A 23,899-nucleotide genomic window follows, 5' to 3' on the forward strand; every position below is an offset into this window, starting at 1 on the left:
TCAGTAACCATGCCTGGACTTTAGAGATTTTTTTTGTTTCCCCTCTTGCCTTAATTTGGTACCAACTGAGGTGGGGGTGCTTGTGTCTGAGTCAGCTCTCTGATGGGTCCTGGAAGGTTCAGGGTCCATGGCACAGTCGGATGGCCAACCATCTGCAGGCTTCACCAGAGAGCCTGAGGGTCAGGCCCCTTAGAGTTGGTCAGACCTACACTTTTTTTTTCCCCTTCTCCTGTTTTTAAGAGGTGAGTTTTCACTATGTTGTCCAGGAGGGCCCCAGAATCACCTGCCCAGTCTACTCTTTTCCTATTGTCAGAAGAGCCTGGATTAAATAAACTTTTCTGAGCCTCCTGAATAAAACTGAAGTTATGCCTACCCTGCAAGATTAGTCTAAGGAGGAGGGAAGTTCTGAGTACCCCTGACCATCCCCTCAGCCTCTCTAACCCCCCCCCCCCCCCCCCCCCCCCCCCCCCGCCCCATGGCCTGTGCTTGCTGGGGATTTGCCTACCCGTCCTGGCATTTCCTGGCATTTCCGGGTAGCATTCTTTTTTGTCCTGAGGGGGGTAAGACCCCTGCAGAAGGAGCATCCTGTGAGGTAGGTCAGGAATTCTTTTCCCACCAGCTCCTACACAGGAGGGAGGTTAGAGTAATATTTCTAGGTATGACGGCTGGCCTTGCGGGAGGTGAGTTCCAGTTTCTACCACCGCCTTCTGGAACAATCTAGTTTCTATGGTCTGCGTTGGGGGAGGAGAAAGGGTCAGGAGAAAGCTCAGAAAGATCCCGCTCCTAAGCCGGATTCCTTCGGCTCAAAGTATCCTGTTCTGAGCCCCAAGGATACCATCTCAGGATATTCAGCTAGAAGACGCTGGGGCTGCTCTGTGAAGCCAGCGGCCCCACCTCCCCAACCCCCGCAAGGAAGTCAGCCAGGGCCACGGAGCCCCTCCAGCGCCCAGCGGCTCTGCAATTGCTGAATGGGGCGGCGGGGTCCCTGGAGGATTTCTCCAGGTGGGTGGGGACCCTGGGGACCCCCTTCGGCCACTCTCCGCCGCACGCGGCTCCCGTCCGCAGGACTTTGCGCCCTGGAGGCCTGCGAGGCGCGTAGCCCCGCTCCCGCCCGCCGGGTCCCCGGGAGCAGCGGCTGCGCAGGCCCCGCGCGGGGGCGAGGGCGCGGCGGGCGCGTCACGTGGCCAGCCGGCCGGCCGGGCGGGGCCGCGCAGGCTAAATAGGGGCGCGCGGCCGGGGCGGCTACCGCGGCTCGGCCCCGGCTCCGCCTCCAGCTCCTCCTCGCTCTCGGCGAGCTCGCTGCCTCCGCGACTGCAGGCCGCGGCTCTCGGCGCTGCGCTCGGTGAGTGCCCGGGCGCGGGGCGGGACGGACGTGACCTTGGCGAGGATGGCGAGCCAGCTGCGCGTGGGCGCCGAGCCTGGGCCTCTCTGCGGCCCCAGCCGGGCGCAGGCGCGGTCCCACGGGGTCCCTGGAGGTTGGCGGGGATGGTCGCGGTCGCGGCCGGCGAGAAGCGGGGACCTTCGGGGCTGGCCGCCCGCGGGCCGGGGCGCAGTGCATTCGGGCCGCGCTCCCCAGGACTGAGCCGGGCCGGGCGGCCCGGGCGGAGCCGGGGAGTTTGCCGGGGAGCCCCGAGGGAGGAGCCTGCGGGGAAGCTGGGTCCGGATCCGGCGACCGAGGCCAGCATTCGCGCCCTGGCCCTCAGCCCTGGCCTCGGGGTCATCGGCACAGATTGCCGAGATAGTGGTATCGACCTGCATCTGTTTTAGTTTAGTTTTTTGTTTTGTTTTCATTCTGAAGAGTTTGCCCGGACGACTTCCTGCACATAACCGCACACAATTCCTGGGACCCCAGAGGACGGGGTCTCTTGAAAAGCGGAGCCGGGAACTGGGTGGCTTGGATGGGACGGACGAGAAGAGTTAAGCCGATAAACAGGAAGAGATGCTGAGCAGAGTGGAGAACAGGAGACTGTGCCGGGCTTGGGGGCCCGGGTCCCCTCCCTGGGGATATGGGGAGGAGGACGAGGTCAGTTGCTGCACTTGGACTCCTGGAAGCTGGACAGCCTCAGGCCAGGATGGTGTGGGAGCCGCGAGCACTTAGCGTCCTTGGGGCACAGCCCCTCCCTCAGTCAGTGGCCTGGAGGGCGTGTGGGTCGGGGTAGCACCTGTGCGGCACGGTGGGGTGGCCTTGTGGGGTCTCCGCAGGCAAGCCAGGAGGTGAATTAGACCAGACTTTGAGGGCCTGTGCCAGTCCCCTGTCAGGCACTGAGGGAGCCTGCAAAGGCCCAGGCGCCGCCCCGTCCGCAGCCCCCACCAGGCTCACCGGCGAGTGAGGAAGGGAGATTGGGGTTCAGAGGGAGACCTAGCACCTTTCCGCGTCTTGGGAAAGCTGATCCCAAGGTACCTCTGGGAGAGAATGGCTGAAGTACACCCATCCTGATCAATCTTCAGGAAGGTGAAGAGGCCTGGGAGAGTGTTCTTTTCTTTTCTTCCCCGATAGCCTTTTCTGGGTGGAGACTCTCTCTCTTGTCCTACAGCCTTTGAACTTCCTAGAGAAAGGAGTCTGACCCAAGGAGTTGAAGGCACCCTGGAGGAAAGTGGCTTCTGCTCCTTTTGAGCATGTGACCCAAAGCCTAGGGTACTGGCTGGTGCAAAGGTACAGGTCCCCGTCCTGCCTTTGGTCCCAAGTGGTGACACTGGTCAGACCCAGTCCTGACTCAAGTGGACTTTCCTTGATGTTGACTCAGGACAACCCTGTTTCAAACTGGGCAGGCAGTGGGGCTGGAAGCCCTTGAGCCCCAGGTTGGAAGCCCTTGAGGTGCTGATTCAGCAGTTTGGGGTGAGGCTCTTCTGTAGAATGGGTTGGCAACATGTAGAGGGGAGGAGTCACAGGTCTGTCTACTTTTGAGGCTCTGGTATAAGGAAATTATTAGAAATGTGTGGGGCTGAACTAGATGAAACGGAATTTTTGAAGGTCAAAAGGGTGAAACCCAAGCACTTTCCTGTGAATCGTGTGAAGATAGAATCTGCTGTACTTGGTAGTCCCTACATCTGCTCCCACAAGGTGTTTTGTTTTGTTTTGTTGCTGTTATTATTGTTTGTTTGTTTGTTTGTTTGTTTGTTTTGCTACTGGGGATTAAACCAGGGGCACTCAACCACTGAGCCACCTTCCATTCCCTTTTTATTTTTTTCTTTTGAGATGGGGCCTTGCTAAGTTGCTGAGGATGGCTTTGAGTCCTCTTGCTTCAACCTGCCCAGTTGCTGGGCCTTCAGGTGTGTGCCGCTGGGCCCAGTCCAGTTCTATCATTTTTACCTTCAAGCCTTAACTCCCTCTGTAGACCCGAGGCCTCCCAGGATAACCCTAACTCTAACCCTTGGAGCAGCTGGTTTCCTGGTCTCTCCTGTAGTCAGTTACTCTCCTGCCCCGGCTTTCCATCCTTCAGAGGAACATTGTATCTCCTTCTGCAGGTCTCTTCTTACAGTTCTCCTGCGCTTAGTTTGAGTTTCTTCTATTCTGTATCAATTCATAAGGAACGTTGTTCAAATGCTTGTCCCTTACAGATCTAATGTATTTCATTCATCTGTTTTTCTTCTTTTTGTGGTGCTGGGTATTGCCCTAGGACCTTACTCGTGCTAGGCGAGTGCTCTACCACTGACCACATCCTCAGCCTCTGGTTCATTCACATTAAATTCACATGGTGTGTTACTCTACCAAAGGACAGTTGGATTGTTTCCACCTTTTTTTTTTTTTTTCTTTTTTGGTACTGGGAATTGAACCCAGGGGCACTTAACCACTGAGCCACATTCCCCAGCCCTTTTTTGTTTTTGTTTTTTTTTGTTTTTTTTTTTTTTTTTTTTTTTTTTTTGAGACAGGATCTCACTGAGTTGCGTAGGTAGGGTCTGAGTTGCTGAGGCTGGCTTTGAACTTTGATCCTCCAGAGCCCCCTGGGATTATAGGTGTGTACCACTGTGCCCAGTCCTGTGTTTTCATTTAGAGGCAAGGACTTTATAAGTTACCCAAGCTGGCCTCGAACTTACAGGCCTGTGCCTCTGTGCCTGATTTTCCCTACTTTTTCACTATTGCTCATAATGCTACAGGAAGTATCTTTGTATCTCCCAATCTCTTGCAAGAGTTTCTTCTGTGCAGAAGCAAAAGTGAAACAGGTTTGATGACTGGGTCACAAGGCATGCGCATCTTCTGTTGTGCTGGATATTGACACAGTGCCCTCCAGGGTGACTCAGGTTGGTTGGTTGGTTTGTTTGTTTTAAATATTTTTTTTACTTGTCAATGGACATTTATTTATCTATTTACATGTAGTGCTGAGGATTGAACCCAGTGCCTCACACATGCAGATGAGCACTCTACCACTGAGCCACAACCCCAGCGCCCCCATCTCAGTGTTTACTCCCAGCAGTGTTGCAAGTTCCTGTTCCTCATATTTACCAATACTCGATCTTACCAGACTTTAATTTGTACCAATCTAATAGGTTTGAAATGGTACCCATTTTAATCTTCCTGACTAGAAATTCAAGTTTGACTTTTTGCCCTAGAAAAGCATTCATAATAGTGAAGTGTTTCATTTTGATCATTGGTAGCATTTGTGCACTTTGTTCTTTCCAAAACAGAGTCTCACTAAGTGGCCCAGGCTGTCCTCAAACTCAAGCCCCTGCAGCCTCAGCCTCCTGAGTAACTGGAATTACAGCATGTGCCACCTTGCCTGGCTCCCTTTGTGTGTGTGTTGGTTGTTTGGGGATTAAACCCTGGGGCGCTGTATCACTGAGCCACATCCTCAGCCCTTATTTATTTACTTTATTTTGAGCCAGAATCTTGCTAAGTTGCTTAGAGCATCCCTAAGCTGCTGAGGCTGGCCTCGAATTTTTAATCTTCCTGCCTCAGCCTCCCGAGTGGCTGGGATTACAGGCTGTGCTGCCACGCCCAGCTCCTTTGTGTGTTTCCATGTGTTTGTGAACAGCTGACTCTCGCTGAGCTCTTTAGGTCCTCACCTAAGGGTCTGAATTCTGCAATTAGGTCACGTCTTCTCATTTGGGTGCAAGTCTTACTCTTTACAGGCCAGAAAGCTAGGCCACCTGCAGGTCTGCAACATGAGTTGCATCACTTAAATGACTGGTAGAATTTCAGCCTGGACGGTTAATCCACCCTTACTCAGGTAGGTGTGCTCATTCACAGATTGCCCATGGTCCTGTCTCAAGCCTTAGTTTCTCCCACCTGTAAAACAGAAGCCTTATACAAGACTGAGGTCCTTTTCCAGCATGTTTGTATGGGTGCGGACAAGAACATGTGCTTTTCAGTTTTGACCGTTATCTCTTTTTACCAGGCCAGTAACTCCCTTGGTCTGGTGGAGATAATCTAGTGTTCTTAGTAAGTGTGGCTGGTACCACCAAGGTGGTAGAGGGCTAGAGAGAGGACCTGGAGGTATTCTGCCTCCCAGCCGCCGTGGGGCCGGGCTCCTCCCTGACCTCAGACCTGGACTCAGGCAGGGCATGTCACAGAGGAGTTATGTGGCTTCCTGGCTTACACAAGTCCTGGGGTAGGGGTGGAGGCTGCCAGCCAAGGCTTCCTCTGGTCAGGGGTTGTCAGACCACATCAGAATACCAAGAGCCCTCTGCCACCCGTTCTCAGTTCTCTTGACCCCTCTGGGTTTGGGGTGAGCTTTGCTTTGGCAGTCAAGATAGTAAAGTACATCAGCATCCAGGGCCTTGCCACCAATAGTGTGATAGCCATAACTTTAACTCACACTGGGATACTTTTGAAAATAATTTCTCTGGGATAGCAAGTGCTCACTGCCCTGTGTTTAGAGAGATGTACATTCAGCTACCAGTGGAGAGAGGCAGAGGTTTCCCTGATGGTGGCTGCCCCAAACCTGGTGCAGGGAGGCCCTTTCCTAAAGAGCGTCTCCTTCCCTCTCAGATCGGCCTGTTCTAGGGCCCCACGAGGGGACGGCAGGACCAGGCTGCGGAGGCGCCCCTTTCTTTTGCTCGCTTTCGTGTCTGCCAGGGTCTCTGCAGAGGCTGAGAAGCACGGCCTAGCCTGCAACAGACTGGTGGAGCCGCCGTGCTCCTGCAAGCTGAGAGGCGTTGGCACTAATCCATCTGGACCCGGAGGACCCCTGAAAGCTCTGCGACATGGCCACGTTAGAGCCAGGCCTGGGGAATGCATCTCCCCTGTCAGCACCTCAGTCAGTCAGTAACAGGGCTGGGAGCAAAAGCTTCCAGAACCTACGAGAACATCGTCAGTAAAATTGTCTTGTTTCCCACCAACAATAAACATTTCTTTCAACTGCTGAGGGCTTTGTGGTGCCCAGTGTTAGTCCCAGGGTTGTAATTTTCTTTTGTGCAGGGCGTGGGTTGCTGTGGCTGATCTTAGGTGTCCCACTTGTGGGCATTGTCGCCAGACATTTTCCAATCATGTGGGAGAGTAGCTTGAGCGGCTGGCCCTGCTGCACCTGGTGTGAATGAGTGACTTGTTCTGGAAGTTGACTGGCAGGTGGGTGGCCTGTGAAGTGTCTGAGTGACCTAAAAGGTTCAGGTGGCATGTGGAACCTTCCTGGTTCCTGTGGAGTCTGTGGGACTAGATAGTGGCACCTCTGGTTCCCGACTCGGCTGCCGCTTCTGGGTCAGGCAGGAGTTGGCCACATAGAGCCTGGCTCGAAGGGTCCGAGAGGCCACGCCTGCTCATCACGAGGAAGATGAGGTCAAGGACCGGGATTCTTTGGTGTGTATGTATGTGTTCGCAGTGTTGGGAAGTGAACCCAGGGCCTGGGATGAGCCAGGCAGGTGCTAGACCACTGAGCTGCACCCCCAGCCTGTTTTATCTTCATTTAAACATGGTGGATGAAGAATCTGTTGAACACTTTTCCATCAGAAGCAAGGACATAAAACACTAGAGACCACATCAAGGCTGTGATTCAGAATGACGAATCACAGGAGGAGGAAGGCCTCCCGGGCCTGCTTCAGGTCCCTCCCGTGTATCCTTGAGAGTACCTCTCTCCCCTGCCCCAGGCTGCTCCAGCTTTGAGGTATAAATAACCGGGCGAGCTGAAGTGGAAGGAAATGAAGAGCTGCATGGTCTTGTTTTGTGGGTCTATTGAAGAGGTCGAAACCTGAACAGCTGCCTGCAATGGGGGTGAGAGCCAAGACAAGTTTTTGTGGAAAGGGAAGAAATGCATAATATTCTCTGTCACGGTCCCACCAAGCCCTCACATCCTCCTAGGTTCCCACCGTCCCCTGATGCAGTCACTGCCCATCTCTGAGGCACAGTCCTGGTTTGTGGTTACTTGCAAAATGTAGGCACTGAAGCTGGGGGCGGGGGGGTGTTTTCCTGCAGTACTGGGGACTGAACCAGGGCTTTACCACTGAGCTACATCCCAGCCCTTTTCTTTTGAGACAGGGTCTCCTCACTAGGTTTCTGAGGCTGGCCTTGAACTTGCCGTGCTCCTACCTCAGCCTCTGAAGTCCCTGGGATTGAGGACATGAGGCAGCACTGCACCTGGCTGAAGTTCTGTGATTATTTAACGCCCCTATGGAAGAGGTCCACAGTGATTCACACCGATTCGTTCTTGCATCGCTGGGCAGCAAGAGCAGAGTATTAGGTGAAAATCTGCTCTGGGTATTTGTTCACCTTTTCTGCCCTGGGAGTTCGGGGGTCTGAGGCCTGTCCCCTTACATCTTTCACCAGAGGGCTCTGTAACCGTGTAAAGGAACTTGCCTTCTCAAGCTTGCTGGTAGCCAAACTCTACTCTTTTAGGATGGCAGGACAAAAGGCCTCCTGTGACTTGGCGTCAGTCAGCTCCTCTCTGATATCCGTTCCATCTCCTTCTAGAGTCCCGAACTTCCCGTTTGTTCTGGGAAGGTCATTGGGGTGTCTGGGTTTTGCCGTGGGAGAGGGATCACTTGACCACAAACCCTTTCTTTACACTGACAGTGTTCTTCAGGACATGGGGGACTTATAAACCGAGTGCTCGTGTGCTTGGCAAGGGGAGGACTGAGGGCCTGGTCTTGGAGCCAGAGACTAACTTGGAAAGCGTTAGGAGATGTAGTGGCTTCCAGGTCTTCCTGGGAAGCTCCGTAACCCGGGCTAGAAACAACAGTTGCCCACAGCCTGGAAAGAGGAGGCTGGTAGCTTGCAAGTGTTCTGTTTGGGCCCCTTCCCTTCTGAAATAAGGACTTTCTCTTGTGTAATTTTAAAAAATCACTGAATTGAGAAATAAGAGGGAAGTGTTTGCCAGAACTGAGGGAAGTGAAAGCAGGTTGCTGCTTTGGCAGAGACCGTGGACCCAGGACAGGTGGTAGCTGAGCTTGTCACACGCACCGGGCGCATTCCTGGAGACCTTGCCATCCGAGCAGCGTTGGGGTGGTGGAAGACTGCGACTCACTAGAGAGAAATCGCCCCTGCTCTCAGGGTGTCTGTGTCTCTTCCTCTAGGAGGGGACCTAGATTTGGGCTCTCAACAGTCTCAGAACCCTTAAAATGGAAGCCTCTTTTGGACATCAGATGTGGAGGTTCACTGCGGTTGGAACCTTGGTGGGTGGTTGTGTGTGGTGTTTTGATGAGTTTTATAATTGTTGTTGAAGGGTATTTCTAGTAGTGCCAGGAATTGAACTCAGAGGTGCTCTACCACTGAACTATAGCCCCAGCTCTTTAAATTTTATTTTGAGACAGGGACTCTAATTGTGATCCTCCTTCCTCAGCCTTCTGAGCAGCTGGGTACAGGTGTGCACCACTGCACCCTGCTTAGAAGATTGTTGTAATGCAGACTCTCCTCCTGATGGGGAGGTATTTCAAGTAGGTTTGGTGTAAACCAGATTTACCTGGCCCATGCTAGAGGTGGGGAAGAAGGAAATGGAGCCTGTTCTAGTGAGCAGCACTTCACTACCTTCTGTGTACCCCCGGCACCATGCAGGGGCTTCCGCCCTCCCTCAGTTCACATCCAGCTGCCACCAGAGATGTGGTACTTATTAATCCATTTCACAGGTGGTGAAACTGAGGCTCTGCAGAGGTTGGTGTCCCTAGGGGCCACTTAGTGGTGGAGATGAGGTACAAATGCAGGTCTCCTGCCTCCATGCCAGGGCTTGTCCTCACCACCACATGGCAGCAGCTGTGCCCCTTGGAGCCTGTGCCACAGGTGCAGGGCTGAAAGGAGTCTTCTCCCCATTGCTTGTCCTGTTTGAGTGGGGTGGGCACCAGGTGGCCTCCAGCTCAGAGGAGTATGGGGAAGGGCAGCAGAACCAAAGGAAGAGGAGCGAGTGGGCACCCAGAGGTCACTGTACTGGCGGAGTGCCCAGGGGCTGCAGGAACCAGGACCATCTGCACCATCTGGGAGATGGGAGTGCCTGAGTTCTCCACCACCACAGAAACCAAGGAATCCCGTTTTAAGATCTAGGTTGCCATGGAAACAGTCCTATCCTCCTCTTGGCTCATGATTTAATATCTCAACAGATGCCACACCTCCAGGAGGCACCTGGGGACACTCACAGTCTCCATATACAAGAGTGGGGAGAACAAGGCTGACGGGCTGTCAGCCATTAGTCCAGACTCCCACTTGCAGAGTGGACACTCTGGTGTATCTGTACCAGTGTCCACTGTCTTGGGAAAAGATGAAAAGGCCAAGTGTAAGTCAGAGGGTGTTGCTAGAAAAAGAAAGGAGCCTGACTTCTTGACACATTTACCTCAGTTTGAGGGCCATGTGGGTGACTGACACATGATCACATGAGAAGGCAGCCCTCCCATGAGTCACTGGAAATGGGGACATTAAGTGCCTTGAGCTGGCAGTCTTTAGGGTGCCTTGGTGGCAGAGGATGATTGGGAATGCATTTAGAGATTATTACAAAATTGATCTTTTATCGAATTGGTGACCTAAGGTCTTTGGCAAGCATTACTACTATTCTTCCTGAAAAACAAATTTTGAAATACAAGAGCATGTTCTTTAAAAAAAAAAAAGGTACAAATGTTTTTCTACTACAATAGCAAAATACTTGAGACTGACTGCTTTATAAAGAAAAGAGGTTTATTTAACTCACAGTTTTGGAGGCTGAAAGTTCAAGATCAGGCAGGCCCATGGAGTTGGCCTCTGGTGAGGGCCCTTTTGTCCTGGGTTACCCCACATTGGATCATGGTGGCATCATGTGTGGTAGGGAGAGATTACATGGAGGAGAAACCAGAGCCTGGAGCAGAGCCACTAAGACCTCCCACCTCCCCTCCTCCTGTGTGTCATGCCACCTCCTAACATGGCCACACTGAGGACCCAGCTCCTGAAACTCGAACCTCTGGGAACACGGTCAGACCATAGTGGTGGGAAGCAGTCTCCTGTGTGCAGCTACTGCTTTTGTATATTTTCCTTGGCTTGTTTCTGAGCGTAGTGTGGACTGAACCCAGGGCTCCGAGCTCCCTAGCTGCTGCCTCCGGCGGCATCACCAGCCTCATCTTTACTGTCACCGTTTGATTTTTAAACGGGTTTGTGCCGATGGCCCAGGCTGGCAGCTTTCGTGGTGCCGGGCCTAGGCTTTCTGAGCACCCGGAGGAAGCCGGGTGGTGTGCTGTGCCCCAGGCCTGCCTGACCCTCGCGTTTTGCAGGAAGCTGCAGGACTGCATCTGGCATGGACCTTGCTTAACAGGCTCCGACCAGTAACCATCCGCACTTGCTTTTTCACTTAACAGTGTGACTGGAGCACTTCTGCCCTGTCAGTCGGTACGATTCAGCTAGTCCACTTTTCAGCAACTGCTTTGTAATCTACTGGGCCATTTACCGCAATTTAACAATTACTCTGCTGTTAGCATTGACTTTGTTTCTGGTCTTACACAAAAAGCATTTAGTGAGCATACGTGTGCTGTGTCTTTTTGTTTGGGAGCTAGTGTATCTGTACGTTTCTAAATGTCAAGATGCTGAGTCACTGATTCAGGTTTCAAGTTGGTAGGTGGCTGGTGTGGTGGGTGGCACACGCCTGCAATCCCAGCTACTTGCAAGGCCAAAGCAGGAGGCTCACAAGTTCCAGGCCAGCCTGGGCAACTTAGTGAGACCCTGCCTCAAAATAAAAAATAAAAAAGTCTGGGGGTGTTCTCAGTGGCAGAGCACTCCCGGATTCAACCTCCAGTGCCCCCCACCCCCCCCCACACACACGAAACTAATGGCAGGGATGCATCTGCCCTCCCGGAGGGCCAGCCTCCCTGGAGCTCCTTTCCAGCACACCTCTCTCTCCTCACGTGCTTCTCCCCCAGAGGGATTGCTCTTGAACTTTTAGACTGTAAATATTCAAAGGTTTACAGGTCAGAACACTGAGTGTGGACCTGGCTTCTCTTCTCTCTGTCATCTACTGACCCAAAGTGCTGAAGTTAAGCAACAGTGAAGTTTGAACCTTCCAGCATCGAGTTCCGTGGGAGGCGTGTGTTGCGCCCTGACAGGACGTCATGGGCCCTTTGCAGCAGCCTGATCTCCAGGAGGCAGAGCCTGCTCTGCGGAGCCCCTGGGACCAGCCACCCAGCTGCCCATACCCTCCCCCCGGCCCTCACCAGGCTGCAGGTGGCGGTGCCCAGGAAACAGTTTTGTTAGCTCCTTGCCCAAGAGGGTGATTCACGGGTTGAGCTGGAAGTCGCTGGTCTCCTGACTCACCACGTGGTCCGCCCTGGTGGTTTCTCTTCTCGGAAGCCCCGTCTCTGAAGCTGGAAGCAGAGCCCTTGGCCGGCTGGAAAAACCAGACGAGCTTGCTTTCCCGTGGCTTCACGGTGACCGGCACACAGCGAGTTACTCTCTCGTTTTCCGGCGGTCCTCCCCTCGGGACGTGATCACTCACACCTGTCAGACCACTCTCTGGGAAAGCCTCTCCAACGGTGATGAGCAAGTCCGTGCAGTTTAAAGGAAGCACAGGGTCCTGGGCTGCGTCTAGCCAGGGCACAGCCCTGGGCTGTCTGCTCACTCCAGCCGGCAGGCGCGGTGGGGGCACGGCACGGTTGAGGGTGCCGTGGGCACTGTAGACCCTTGAGGGAAACGGAAGACTGAAACGGAGGCCGTGGCAGAGCCAGGGTGAGAACCTTGCTGTCTGCCCAAGGAGGCGCCCTGATGTGCAGCCCGGAACCATCCCGACTCCTGTCCTGTCCCTTCCAGGTGGGCTCAGGATCCGGCTTCCAGGATGTGGTGGCCCTTGGCCCTTCTCTGCTGTCTGCTGGTGCTGACTAGAGCTGAGGGCAGGCCTTCTTTCCACCCGCTCTCAGATGAACTGATCACCTACATCAACAAGCAGAACACGACGTGGCAGGTGGGCTGCGGGCTGCGTCCTGCATCTGTCCTTACGTCACCTCTGGGTCGACTGTGCAGTCGGGCTCAGGATCCTGCTCACTTGCTCCCTGCCCCCGCTTGTGTGCGTGGGAACAGGCACGAGTGGGTGTGCGCCGCAGGCCGAGGTGCGGAGTCAGCTTCCTGGCCTCCACAGCCGGGCCCGGGAAACCCGCAGTGGAGCCCTGGACCCTGAGCACTGTGGGGACCAAAGAGGGAGGACTGAACCGTACGCAGGACTGGGCTGGGGCACGGGGTCTCTTGTCAGTGGACTGGGAAGGCACCTGGCCTGAGAGCTGCACTGTACCCGTGGGTCGCTCTGGTTGTTCCCCCAGCCTTCTGGTCTTCCCTGGCCTTCCCCGAGAAGGGCCCTGGGGGCGGGCAGCATGCCCACCCACCCCATCCCAGGAACCCCCTGGGTTGGTAGGTGATGGTCACAGGCATGGCTCTCTTCCAGGCTGGACGCAATTTCTACAATGTGGACTTGAGCTACCTGAAGAGGCTGTGTGGCACCTTCCTGGGTGGACCCAAGCTGCCCGAGCGGTGAGTGTCGTGCTTGGGAGGAGCCCTGACTCAGCCTGTGGGCCACAGGCATCCATTAGGGACCGTGGGCAGGGGAAACGAAGGCTCCCCCAGGTCTCCCTCCACGCTGAGATGCCTCAAGGTACAGCTCAGGCCGGTGCTGGGCCTCTCCCAGGTGTCTCAGGACCCAGGATGACAGACTGGGTCTCAAAGGACTCAGTTTTGAAAAATTTAAGGAAAATCTTTAGAAAGACCACAGAATTTGCCATTGGTGTTTTATTTTCCTCGAGAACTGCTGAGGGCATTTCTCGTAGCTGCTGCTCCTGGCAGGCCCTAGACGGGTCTCCTGAGGGTGGGAGAGTTAAGGGTCATGACTCTTTACAGGAAAGCAGAGGCAGTAAGAGCGACGTGAAAAGCAGTGTGTATTCCAGCCTGAGTTTGCGGGGCTGTAAGACGAGCAGTCTTTACTTTTAGCTATTTCAAGCCAGAAAGTGGACAAATAAAAGTACTTGGAGAATCGCAGCAAGATAGGCAGGAAGGGAAGCCAGGCTGCAGGACCCCTTAGCGCTGAGGATGGCGGCTGTGGCAGGACGCGGTCCCCACGTCCACCCTGTGCTGGGGAACTTCAGTGGTTTTCATAGACTGTAAACCAAGGGTAGGGCACTTCTGTCTTGGCGTACGGCTAAATGACTCTTTAAGGAAAAGAGCGACTTTCCTCTTCAGATCCAGTGTCTGCCTGTTCCAGTACACCTCTTATGTGAAATGAGAACCCAGAAAAAAAATAGATTTTAAAAATGATTTGAAGCATCGAGAGACAGATATTTACAATTAGAGATGTGTAGAGGAAGCAAGAGACATTGAACTATTGAAAAATATTTATTAAGTAAATCCAGAAAGAAGCGCACAGAATGCCATATTGCATCGAGCCATGGTATCAAGTTCTGTGTTATAAGATTTCAAGTGCATCTCTAATCCCAATGACTCTGGAGGCGGAGGCAGGAGGATTGCAAGTTCAAGGCCAGCCTTAGCAACTTAGCAAGAAACCCTGTCTCAAGATGAGAAAGTAAAAAATGGCTGGGGATGCAGCTCAGTGGTAAGGAGTCCCTGGGTTCAGTTCCCAGTACCAAAACAAAAGAGACTGATGGAATCCTGTGGACTTCCGCACATCTTGGGCCTCACTTGCTCTGTCGGTGCAGCCCTTGACCAAGTGGCCTTTGCCTCTTGGGGAGTGAGTTGTAGGGTGAAAGTTTGTAGTGAAGAACTTCCTTCCTTCCTTCCTTTGTCCAGAGTTCAGTTTGCAGGGGACATCAATCTGCCTGAAAGCTTCGATGCTCGGGAACAGTGGCCCGACTGTCCAACCATCAAAGAGATCAGAGACCAGGGTTCCTGTGGCTCTTGCTGGGTAAGACCTTGTTGACCGGGAGAGGAATAGGTGGGGGAGGGGTCAGCAGATCTGGGGAGGGACCAACTGTGACCAGGCAAGTGACGTGCACGTTCAGTCAGCTCCCTTCAGTGTGATGGTCCGCTGGTCAGGGGTTGTGGCGAGGATTGGTGGAAAGATGAATGAGCTGTGGGCTCTGTAGATGGAGAGCCCCCATAAGCACTGACCACTCTGGCCACTGCTCTGCTTCCTGAGTGTCCCATCTCTCTCAAGAGTGGTCTTAAACTTTGATTTTGAGTTGTGGTAAAATACACATAACAGAAAGTGCAGCCATCTTAGCCATTCTGAAGTGTGAGCTCAGTGGCATTAAGTATGTGGGCAGTGCTGTTCGGCCACCCCACCCTCTTCCAGAGCCCTTTCACCTTCCTGAGGCCGCTGCCAACACTTGGCTCCCGCTGCCCCCAGCACCTCCCATAAGCAGAACCACACAGTACAGCCTCGGAGTGAGCTGTGTGTTTGTGTTTGCTTCAGAATTAAACTGAGTCCCCAACAGAGGTTCGGGGGGATTGGCCTTTGCTTTGAAGCTAAGTTGGAGCCACACGTGGCTTTGAGGGAGACTGGCCATCCACCAGGTCTCAGGCCTCTCCGGTCGTGGTGGGGGAGGCCACAGGTCAGGCATGGCGGCCTCCTCACTGGGCAGGACTTGTTCCTGCAGGCCTTTGGGGCTGTGGAGGCCATTTCTGATCGGATCTGCATCCATACCAACGGGCACGTCAACGTGGAGGTGTCTGCGGAGGACATGCTCACCTGCTGTGGCGGCCAGTGTGGGGACGGGTGAGCCTTGGGCACCTTCACACAGGCCTCGGTGCAGTGACAGGGAGGACTCCTTGGGGAGGGAAGGTGTTTCTTGGCTGAGACAGGGAGTGGAGGCAGGCCCGAGTGGCAGCTGCAGTCTGCAGGTACCTGGCGGCCAGGTTTGGCCTGCAGAGCTGGTGGAGAAGGGTCCTGTAACAGTGTGGTCTCAGAAAATTCCATTGAACTTCCGAGCCTGGGACTGGGGTTTGCTCACTTGTTCCTTTTTCCTTTTCATGGAAGTATGCTTGCCTTGGGGCTGTTTTCCTATTTTGAATCAAGATGATGGGCCCCAGGTGGGACACAGGGAGCTGTATCCCTAACCAGGCTCACCAGTGCTAATGTCCAGTCCTGGGTCTACAATGGCAGTGCTCAGCCATGGCTGCGCAAAAAAATACCCCAGTTAAAAGAAGAGAAAAAACCAAAAGTGTGCCCGCCCCTCATCACAGACCAGTGACATCAGTCCCTGGCACTGGTGGGCGTTCTTAGTACATTCACCCCCTTAGCCACAGGGCAGGTGCTCCAAGACGCCCTTGTGGGTGCCTGAGAGCCAGGCTCGTCCGGGCCCTGTGTTCGCTGTTTTCTCCTGTACATAAAGTCAGTGCTTCTTCCACCTCAACTCAGCCTTTTTTTTTTTTTTTTTTTTTTTTTTTTTTTTTTTTTTTTTTTTAATCACAATTTCAGGGATAAGAGACTTGGAAGCCTCAGTATGTGAATTTTTTTTCTTTCTTATTGAGAACTTTTTGCCTTTTCACTTAAGGAAGTACTTTATGGCTTCTCTTTGGCCTACTGGAATTGCCAGTGTTGCCACTCTAGTGCTGTGTGGCCATTGTTAAGTAAAGTAACCTGAGCACAAGCACTGTGTGATCCTCAGCCATGACTCTGACAACCAAGATGGTTCATGAGTGGCTGAGGGGCACGTAGGGTACGCAGCACAGAGACTGGACGAGGGCAGGCGGGGTATGCAGCACAGACACTGGATGAGGGCTCGTAGGGTATGCAGCACAGACACTGGACGAGGGCAGGCGGGGTATGCAGCACAGACACTGGACGAGGGCAGGTGGGGTATGCAGCACAGACACTCTGGACAAGGCCCGATTCTCATTCATGCCAATTGGAGTGGGATGCTGTGAGAATCCATCACACTGCTGGGAACATTTCTCACTTTAAAACCCTGGAATCACAGGAAACTTCCATTGAATATTTTGGACCACAGTTGGTGGCACAGTAACTGATACCACAAAAATCAAGAACTGCAGATGAGGAGGCTGGAGCCACTGTACCTCAGGGATCATAATGCCCTGTGTGGTTGAGAATCGCCCTTCCAGAAGGAAGGGTGCCTAGTGCCTAGTCTGGCGTAGATGCGGGTTCGAGAGTTCTGTCATCGGAGGGTCTTTATGGGCAGGCGTGCGAGCTTGGCTGGGTCCCTGAAGGAGTGTGCAGGGAGGATGACCAGGGGTTGGGGAGCTCCGGGAGGACAGTCAGGTCAGTGCCGGGGCAGCGTGGACCCAGCAGTGACCTTAGTGTTTGACCAGGCAGTGGTCTGTGTGCACAGCTGGAACTTCTCACACTGAATTTAACAAAAGGCTCTTTTTTAGCTGTAATGGAGGCTATCCCTCTGGAGCTTGGAACTTCTGGACAAAAAAAGGCCTGGTTTCTGGCGGCCTGTATAACTCCCACATAGGTGAGTGTGCCTTCATGTCTGCCAGTGAGTTCCTAAGCCGCGCGTCGGGGTGGCTTTGGTTTCTGTTGTAAAGGACAGCTGAGGGCAGAGGGCTGGGCTGAAGACAGACACAGGTGAGGGGCCCTCCGAGACGGGCTCAGCACCAGGTCGGGCTGCAGACGTGCTGGCCCGTGCCCAGTACTTCTTCCTGGCCTGAGGGCCTTTCGGGGGTGGTGCTAGGCTGATCCCTCTGCTTGGTCATCAGGCTGCAGACCCTACTCCATTCCTCCCTGCGAGCACCACGTCAATGGTTCCCGGCCCCAGTGCACGGGGGAGGGAGACACTCCCAGATGCAGCAAGACCTGTGAGCCCGGCTACGCCCCATCCTACAAAGAAGACAAGCACTACGGTAAGGTGGGCTGGGACCTGCTGGCATCTGCCTCAAGCCAAAGGGAGGCAAAGACCAGGGCCATGAGATCCTGGCGTCCAGGAACACTGGGAAGGAGGAAGGAGCAGAAGTTCATGCCGGTCTCCCCAGACAGCCTCACACCCTCACATTCTGCCTGCTCCACCCCGAGTCCAGCTTCAGCCCTTTTGTGCTGTGAGACCAGATCCCTTGTTTTGTAAGCCAGTGGCCTGTCCTAGACCCTGGTGTCGCCTTAGCCCCCTCCATGTGTCGCTGACCAGCTCCCAGACCCAGCTCTGTCCTCAGGAAGTCTCGGCCTCCTGGGGGCCCGACTAGGCCTGCTGTGAGTCAGCGAATAGCCGCCTGGGGGCTGCGGGCGGCGCCCTCACCCCACCTGCTGTGGCTCCTTCTCCAGGGTACAGTTCCTACAGCGTCTCTGGTGACGAGAAGGAGATCATGGCAGAGATCTACAAAAACGGCCCAGTAGAGGGTGCCTTCACAGTCTTCTCAGACTTCCTGGCCTACAAATCAGGTGTGTAGTGATCTTGGAAGGCAGCTGGGGGTGGGGGTCGGTGCTCAGGTGCCCAGGAGGGTCAGCAGACTCACCAGGAGGAAGACCTGGGGCTCCTGAGGAGGAGGGCTGCCAGACCTCCCTTTGCCCGCCCTCCTTCCTGGGCAGCCACCTGTGGCTTCCGACAGTCCTGTGGTCACAGCTTTCCCCCTGTGGTGCCCCGGGGTCCCTTCCATCTCTGCATACAGTATTCCACGTCTCTCTCCAGGAATTTGGCTAATTCCTTCTCATCCCTTCAAGCCCAGCTCGGTTTTCCTCTGGAAAACCCACTCCCTGGCGGCAGTCACTCCTGCCTTGGCCTGTGTCCTTCATCAGTGTCCACATTTGAACAGTGAGGACCACGTGGCCCATTTCATTCATTTTCATCTTTGTCTTTGCAAAGACCTTGCATCACACCTGACATGCAGGCATGAATAAAGGGAACACCTTGCTCTGGGTAGTGCCGATTGCTCCCCATTCCTCTCCCTGTCAGCTCACTAGAAGTCCCTCATTCCAGGTGAACTGTCTTTGCTCCCGCCTCTCTTTTGTTTACATTCAACTAGATGTAATATCAGCGCTCTCAACTCGTATATAGAGATGGGACAAGTAAGATGATTCTGGCAAGAAAAATAAATATTGTCACAATGGCAATTCTTACCCAGTCCTCATGCATATTACTAAAGATGTTTCCAGTTTGACAAAGTGATTCATCTGCCAGGGGAAGGTCTGGCTGACCAGATCTCTGAGCACCTTGGCCAGCATCTTTCCCATCAGCCAAACCAGTGGCCACCAGCTCCTCCCTCCTCCTTCCTCCCTCACCTCTCCAATGCACCCAGAGCAGCAATTTAAAAATTCTTCAAGCTGTGTAAAACTCTTGACAGACAAGCCCATAATTATACAGAATCCTAGGATATAGAATGGATAATTTGTCATTTAGCATTAAATTTCTTTTGTAAGTTAGTACTTAGTCATTAAAGCCACATGTGGTAGCACACACCTGTAATCCCAATGGCTCCAGAGGCTGAGGCTGGAGGATTGCACATTCAAAGCCAGCCTCAGCAATTTAGCAGGACCCTGTCTCAAAACGAAAAGGGCTGGGGATGTGGCCCAGGGGTAAAGCACATTGGGTTCAATTTCCAGTAGCAAAAAGAAAAACATTTAGTGATTAGAACTTGTGTTTATAAAGCCAACCAACAAGTATTTTTGTGGGACTCAACAACATTGAGTGTGTTGGACTTTCAAAAATGCATTAAGTGCTAGGTACACACTTGTAGTCCTAGTTACTCATGTGTCTGAGGCAGGAGGATCACAAGTTCAAGGCCAGTCTGGGCAAAGTAAGGAGACCATGTCTTAAAATAATTTTTAAAAGTGCTGGAGGGCCATTTCATGCTTTGAATATAGCCCTTGCTGCTCTGCAACTTATTTTTAAAATGGACATGTTTCTCTCTCTTCCTCTCTCCCTGCTCCTCCCTAATCTCTGCCCTCCCTAATCTCAGGGAAATGGGATTACCTTTCTTCCCCATTTTAGACAGATTTATCTGTCAATAAGTACACACCCAACATAAGAAGGAAGGAATCCAGACTTTGGGAATGGTAACAGAAGATCTCAGAAATGACCATCTCCCAAATAAACAAGTGATTACAACTCCCAACAGAGATCAGGTGGAATGTGGCCTTTGAGTCACCTCTTTGAAAGCTCCCCCCCCCCCCCCCCCCCAATTCCTGCTGATGGGCAGAATCATAGCCTCTGGGACAGGAGTCCCCTTTGTTTCTCCTTTGCTAGCAAAGCAATAAACCTTTGTCCTTTTTCTACAAAAAGAAAGAAAGTGATGGAGATGTAGCACTTTTTAGCTCTGTGGTGGAGAACTTGCCCAGCATGCATGAGGCCCTGGGTTCCATCCTCTACTGCAAAACAAAACAAAAATCCAAAAGCACATATGGACGACCTCCCCACGGCGTGGGAGCCCCTGGAGTCTTCCGAGGGAGCGGTGGTGTTCTGGTTCTGGCCGCCCATCTGTACTTTGTCGATGGGACCCCGGGTCTTGCTGGGAGGCCTGTTCCTGCTGCTGGGGTGCTTGCTGAGCTGGGGTGTGTTGGGGTGAGAGCAGTGGCCTGGGTCTGCTCTGAACTGGCTTCCCCTCCGCAGGAGTGTACAAGCATGTCGCTGGAGAGATGATGGGAGGCCACGCCATCCGCATCCTCGGCTGGGGGAAGGAGAACGACACCCCATACTGGCTGGTGGCCAACTCCTGGAACACTGACTGGGGCGACAATGGTGAGTGGTGGCCCCCTTCCTGCTGCAGACAGGGAGTCATGGGCCAGAGCAGGCTGGGTGCTGGGCTGGACTTCTCTGCTCAGGCAGCCTCTGAGCCCGAGAGGGTGGCGTGCACCAGGCCGTGGCTCACAAAGCTCTGCATACACGGTTTCCACTGTACCGGGGCAGTGCTGTGAAGCGGGTGGATGGAAGTGCCTGGAGATGCTGGGCCAGCAGCTGACAGCACCGCGGTGCTGCACTCTCAGGCCTTGGGATGTGTCTGGCATATGGACAAGCATCAGAAACCAAGGCACACTTTCAAAGCACCTTTCTTTCCTTTTCCAGGCTTCTTTAAAATCCTCAGAGGAGAGGATCACTGTGGAATTGAATCTGAAATTGTGGCTGGAATCCCACGCACTGAGCAGTACTGGAGAAACATCTAGTCTGCTGCAGGCCTGGCTGGCCAGTCCTGGGGCTTCCCTAAATGTAGCCAGGGTGAGATGGGGGCAAGAATGTCTTTTATTCTTTGAGTTCACATAAGATACAAGAAGTTGTAGACAGGGTGTGAAAGACTGGATTAGGCCAAACTCACGCCTGCGGTTAGAACTGTCTTCCAAGGAAACGTGTCCATTCCTGGCTCCCTCCCAGCCTGTTCGGTGGACAGTGGCCACAGTGCAGCCAGAGTCTTCCCCTTGTAGACTAGTGCTGTTTGTAGTGCCTGCTGCTCCAGCTCTGGCTGCAACACCCTCCCACCCCACGTCTGAGCATCTATCTCCAGCAGCGACAGACCCACCGGCTTTGGCTGCAGGTTTCTAAAGGAACAGTCCATGGAGTTCCTAACAACAGCACAAACTCCCACGCGGCAGCAGGACCTCTAAGCAAGTAGCCTTCTAAATGCCACAGTTACATAGCAGGCCTGGCGTGCAGTCCTCTGGAGAAAGCCACGTCCTCCCAGGCGCCTGCATCCATGCCCCTTCTTAGTGCTGTAAGCCCTCTCTGGTTCTGTCCTTGGCTGATTCTTTTTTAATAGAAGTTTTATTTTTTGTGCACCTCAGCTGATCATGTGAATGAACAAATCTAGTAGCTGGAAGAGCTGTACTCCTTTTTACAGATTGTCTCCCAATGGCGTGGCTTAAAACAAAGCAAGTTGTCATGATTTGCTGGCTGACCTACTGACCTTGACTACCATGGTGAAACTAGTTTGGGAGAAACCAGCTTTTACTGTTTTTGAGAAATTATATCTTCACCCTGTCAATTTAACAAGGAATGACTGTGCCAATAAAAGGTTTCTCCTTTAGTGAAATCTGTTCTGATGGTGTCGCAGTGTCATCCGGACGGGCCCTGTGGTCCTGGCCTGTGCTCTCGTGGCTCTCGGGCCTTCTGGAGACTGCTCGCTCCCTGGCCATGTTTTTAAGCCAGGGCACCTGTCCCTTCTCTTGGTTCCCTGTCATCCTCATCCACCCTTCGTCTTGACAGGCTTGTCCTGATGAGAGGTAAGGAGGTAGTGGCACTCCATGTTGAACCACAGCCCTGTAACCTGCTGAGGTTTCAAGGTGCGGCGCCCTGTTGATCTCAGAGTCGGCTGTCACCTCCCAGGGGGAGCCAGAGCCTGTGACGTTCACATTGCTGCCCAAGGACTACTCCTTTGCATCATCCTAGTGAAGCAGCACGGCCAAGTACACCAGCTCTTGAGGGAACTGGAAACTACAACAATCAGCACCCATTCCACCTGCCTGTCCCTAGCTGAGTTATTTCCCTTCACCACCTGAACAAGAGTTGGTCTAGGTCTTAGAAAAAGCCTGGGAAGCTTGTCTTCCAATAAGTTAGGAATCAGAGGCTACATCAAATAAGCTCTGAAAGACCTGGCGAGGGCTGGGGTGTGGCTGCCAGTGCATGAGGCCCTGGGTTGAACCATACTGCAACAGCAGCCTGGTAAAGGTTGTAGAAGAGTTTGTGGTTGGTACTCCTTATAGTACTTAAAAAATGCTTAACAGGGTTATTCAAGTCACAAACTCCTAGTCCCTTCGCTCTTACAATTTCAAATACAATCCTACCCTCTTCTGACACTTCTGCCTGCTCCCAAACTGAATTCCACTCCCATTCTTCCCCATCGCACCAGGTACCTGCCTGCAACTCCATTCCCCCACTAGAGCCAGCCAGGATGTGCTGAATAAGCACCAGAGGGCACTGGGACAGCATCACATTAAAGGCTCTATTAAAACCTGCTGTGCAAAGTTTGGGATGGATCTCGAGGCTTCAGTAAGCCAGAAATGCTCCCACGACCACCATTCCTGCTCCAGAGGTGCTCCAGAGGTGCTCCACGGGGCTGTTCACACGAGAGGACAGGCGGGCAGTCCTTCTCAGTCCTCGCTGCAGGGCCTTGAGAGTTCAGAATTAGAAGCTCCACCTTTTCCACCCTCTAGGAGCTTTGCTGCTCTAGTGGACCACAGACCAGCACCGCTGCCTGGTAGGCAATGCTAGAAGCAATGCCAGGCCAGAGTCCGCATTGCATCCTGACCAGTCCGCTCACTCCTAGGTACAGTGACCGTTCAAGAAACAATGCTTTGAGCAGTGTTTTTTAGCCTGCTTTCTTGACCAGCCCCGTCCCTGTCACCTGAGAACTTCCGTTAGCAAATTCCTGGGCACCTCACCAGGCCTGGGTCAAAGTATGTGGTCCCAGCGACTGGGCAGTGCAGTTCACACTGAAGTTTCAGAACCACAAACTTAAGAACCCATTTCCAAAACTGCCCAAAATAACCACCGCTCCCCCTGCACGTGCCCGAGCCCAGGGAAGCAGCACAGCAGCTGACTGTGGAGTGCTGGCTCCTGCGCCCGCTCCCAACTGTTGCCATGTTTGTTTCAAATTCCTAGATTCCTTGAAAGTGGGGAGTAGAGGGCAGGGTTGCCAGATGCAGTGAATGAAAGTATAGGATGCCCAACTGTTAGAATTTTAGATAAACAAGGAATTTTTTAGTGTAAGTATGCAAGATTCAGGGCAGTTATACTAAAAATAGTAAATGAGCAGGACATGGCCTGCAATCTCAGCAGCCTGGGAGGCTGAGTCAGGATGGTAAATTCAAGGCCAGACTGGGCAACTTGGAGACCTTGTCTCAAAGACTAAAAAGGGTTGGGGTGTAGCTCAGTAGTAGAGTGTCCTTGGGCTCAGTCCCAACATGCATTTTGTAACAACTTACCTTGAAATCCCAAGTCACGTCTCGACAAACTACTTGGAAAGTACTTTGCATCAGGCTGACGCCCCACTGTATTCCATGTAGCATGTCACCTTGACTGGCTTCAGCACTGGGTAAAAAGTTTATCCAGCACTGACCCCATAAATTAACTATCATCTCCATGGACCCAAACTTAAGCCAAGTGTCTCTAGTGGTCACAGAGGACCCATTACTGGTCCAACGTTACTGGTGGGAAAAAACCCAAATTCAAAGGTTGTCACACAGTAGACTGGATGAGAGAGCAGACCATGTGGCTGTACATTCTGTAGTGCTTTGAGTGTCCCCCAAAGGGCCCCATGCTGGAATTGTGGCCCCCAGTGTAGTGGTGCTGAGGTGCTGGGACTTTCAAGAGATGGGTATAATTAGGATCCTGGGGAACTTCACCGTCAGAAGGGATGAATGCTGATCTTCAGAGCGAGTCTGCTCTCCTGAGAAGTTGTTACAAGAGAGCCAGCCAGGCCCCGAGTCCCTCTTGCTTCCAGCCTCCCATGTGCTCTCTGCATGGGCTCCCACCACTGTGGTGCCGTCCTCCAGGAGGCCCATACCAGAGGCTGAACAGGCAGGGCCACCCAGCCCTAACTTCAGTCTCTCAAACTGAGCATTGATAACTAAGCCTTTTTTCCTCCTCCTCTTGTGCTGCTGAGGATCAGACCCATGCTAGGCAAGCACTCCACTAGTTACATCCCCAGTCCTGAACCTCGGCTTATGATGTACCCGGCCTCAGGTATTTTGATGATGTAACAAAACAGACTGATTCATGC

The 23,899-nt window shown here is 53.1% G+C and overlaps 1 protein-coding gene across 1 annotated transcript; it reads left to right on the forward strand.

Annotated features, from left to right (window-relative positions):
• The first annotated feature begins 1,187 nt into the window (after window positions 1-1,187).
• Window positions 1,188-21,215, forward strand: CTSB (cathepsin B). Its single transcript, XM_079142929.1, has 10 exons — window positions 1,188-1,342; window positions 12,113-12,263; window positions 12,738-12,823; window positions 14,090-14,204; window positions 14,899-15,017; window positions 16,634-16,719; window positions 16,964-17,107; window positions 17,520-17,636; window positions 19,801-19,929; window positions 20,254-21,215. Exons 2-10 carry the CDS (start codon window positions 12,138-12,140, stop codon window positions 20,349-20,351), a joined length of 1,020 nt encoding a protein of 339 aa, XP_078999055.1. The 5' UTR covers window positions 1,188-1,342; window positions 12,113-12,137; the 3' UTR covers window positions 20,352-21,215.
• Window positions 21,216-23,899: the final 2,684 nt, after the last annotated feature.

This window comes from Sciurus vulgaris (assembly GCF_902686455.1).
Source record: "Sciurus vulgaris genome assembly, chromosome: 5".
In the NCBI taxonomy this organism is placed as follows: Eukaryota; Metazoa; Chordata; class Mammalia; order Rodentia; family Sciuridae; genus Sciurus; species Sciurus vulgaris.

Bases quoted from the DNA above. Each gene is read 5' to 3' on its own strand.
- CTSB (XM_079142929.1), top strand. From the start codon at position 12,138: ATGTGGTGGCCCTTGGCCCTTCTCTGCTGTCTGCTGGTGCTGACTAGA. The intron at 17,108-17,519 runs GTAAGGTGGGCT...CTCCTTCTCCAG, and splicing joins CAAAGAAGACAAGCACTACG to GGTACAGTTCCTACAGCGTC. The intron at 19,930-20,253 runs GTGAGTGGTGGC...TTCCTTTTCCAG, and splicing joins CACTGACTGGGGCGACAATG to GCTTCTTTAAAATCCTCAGA.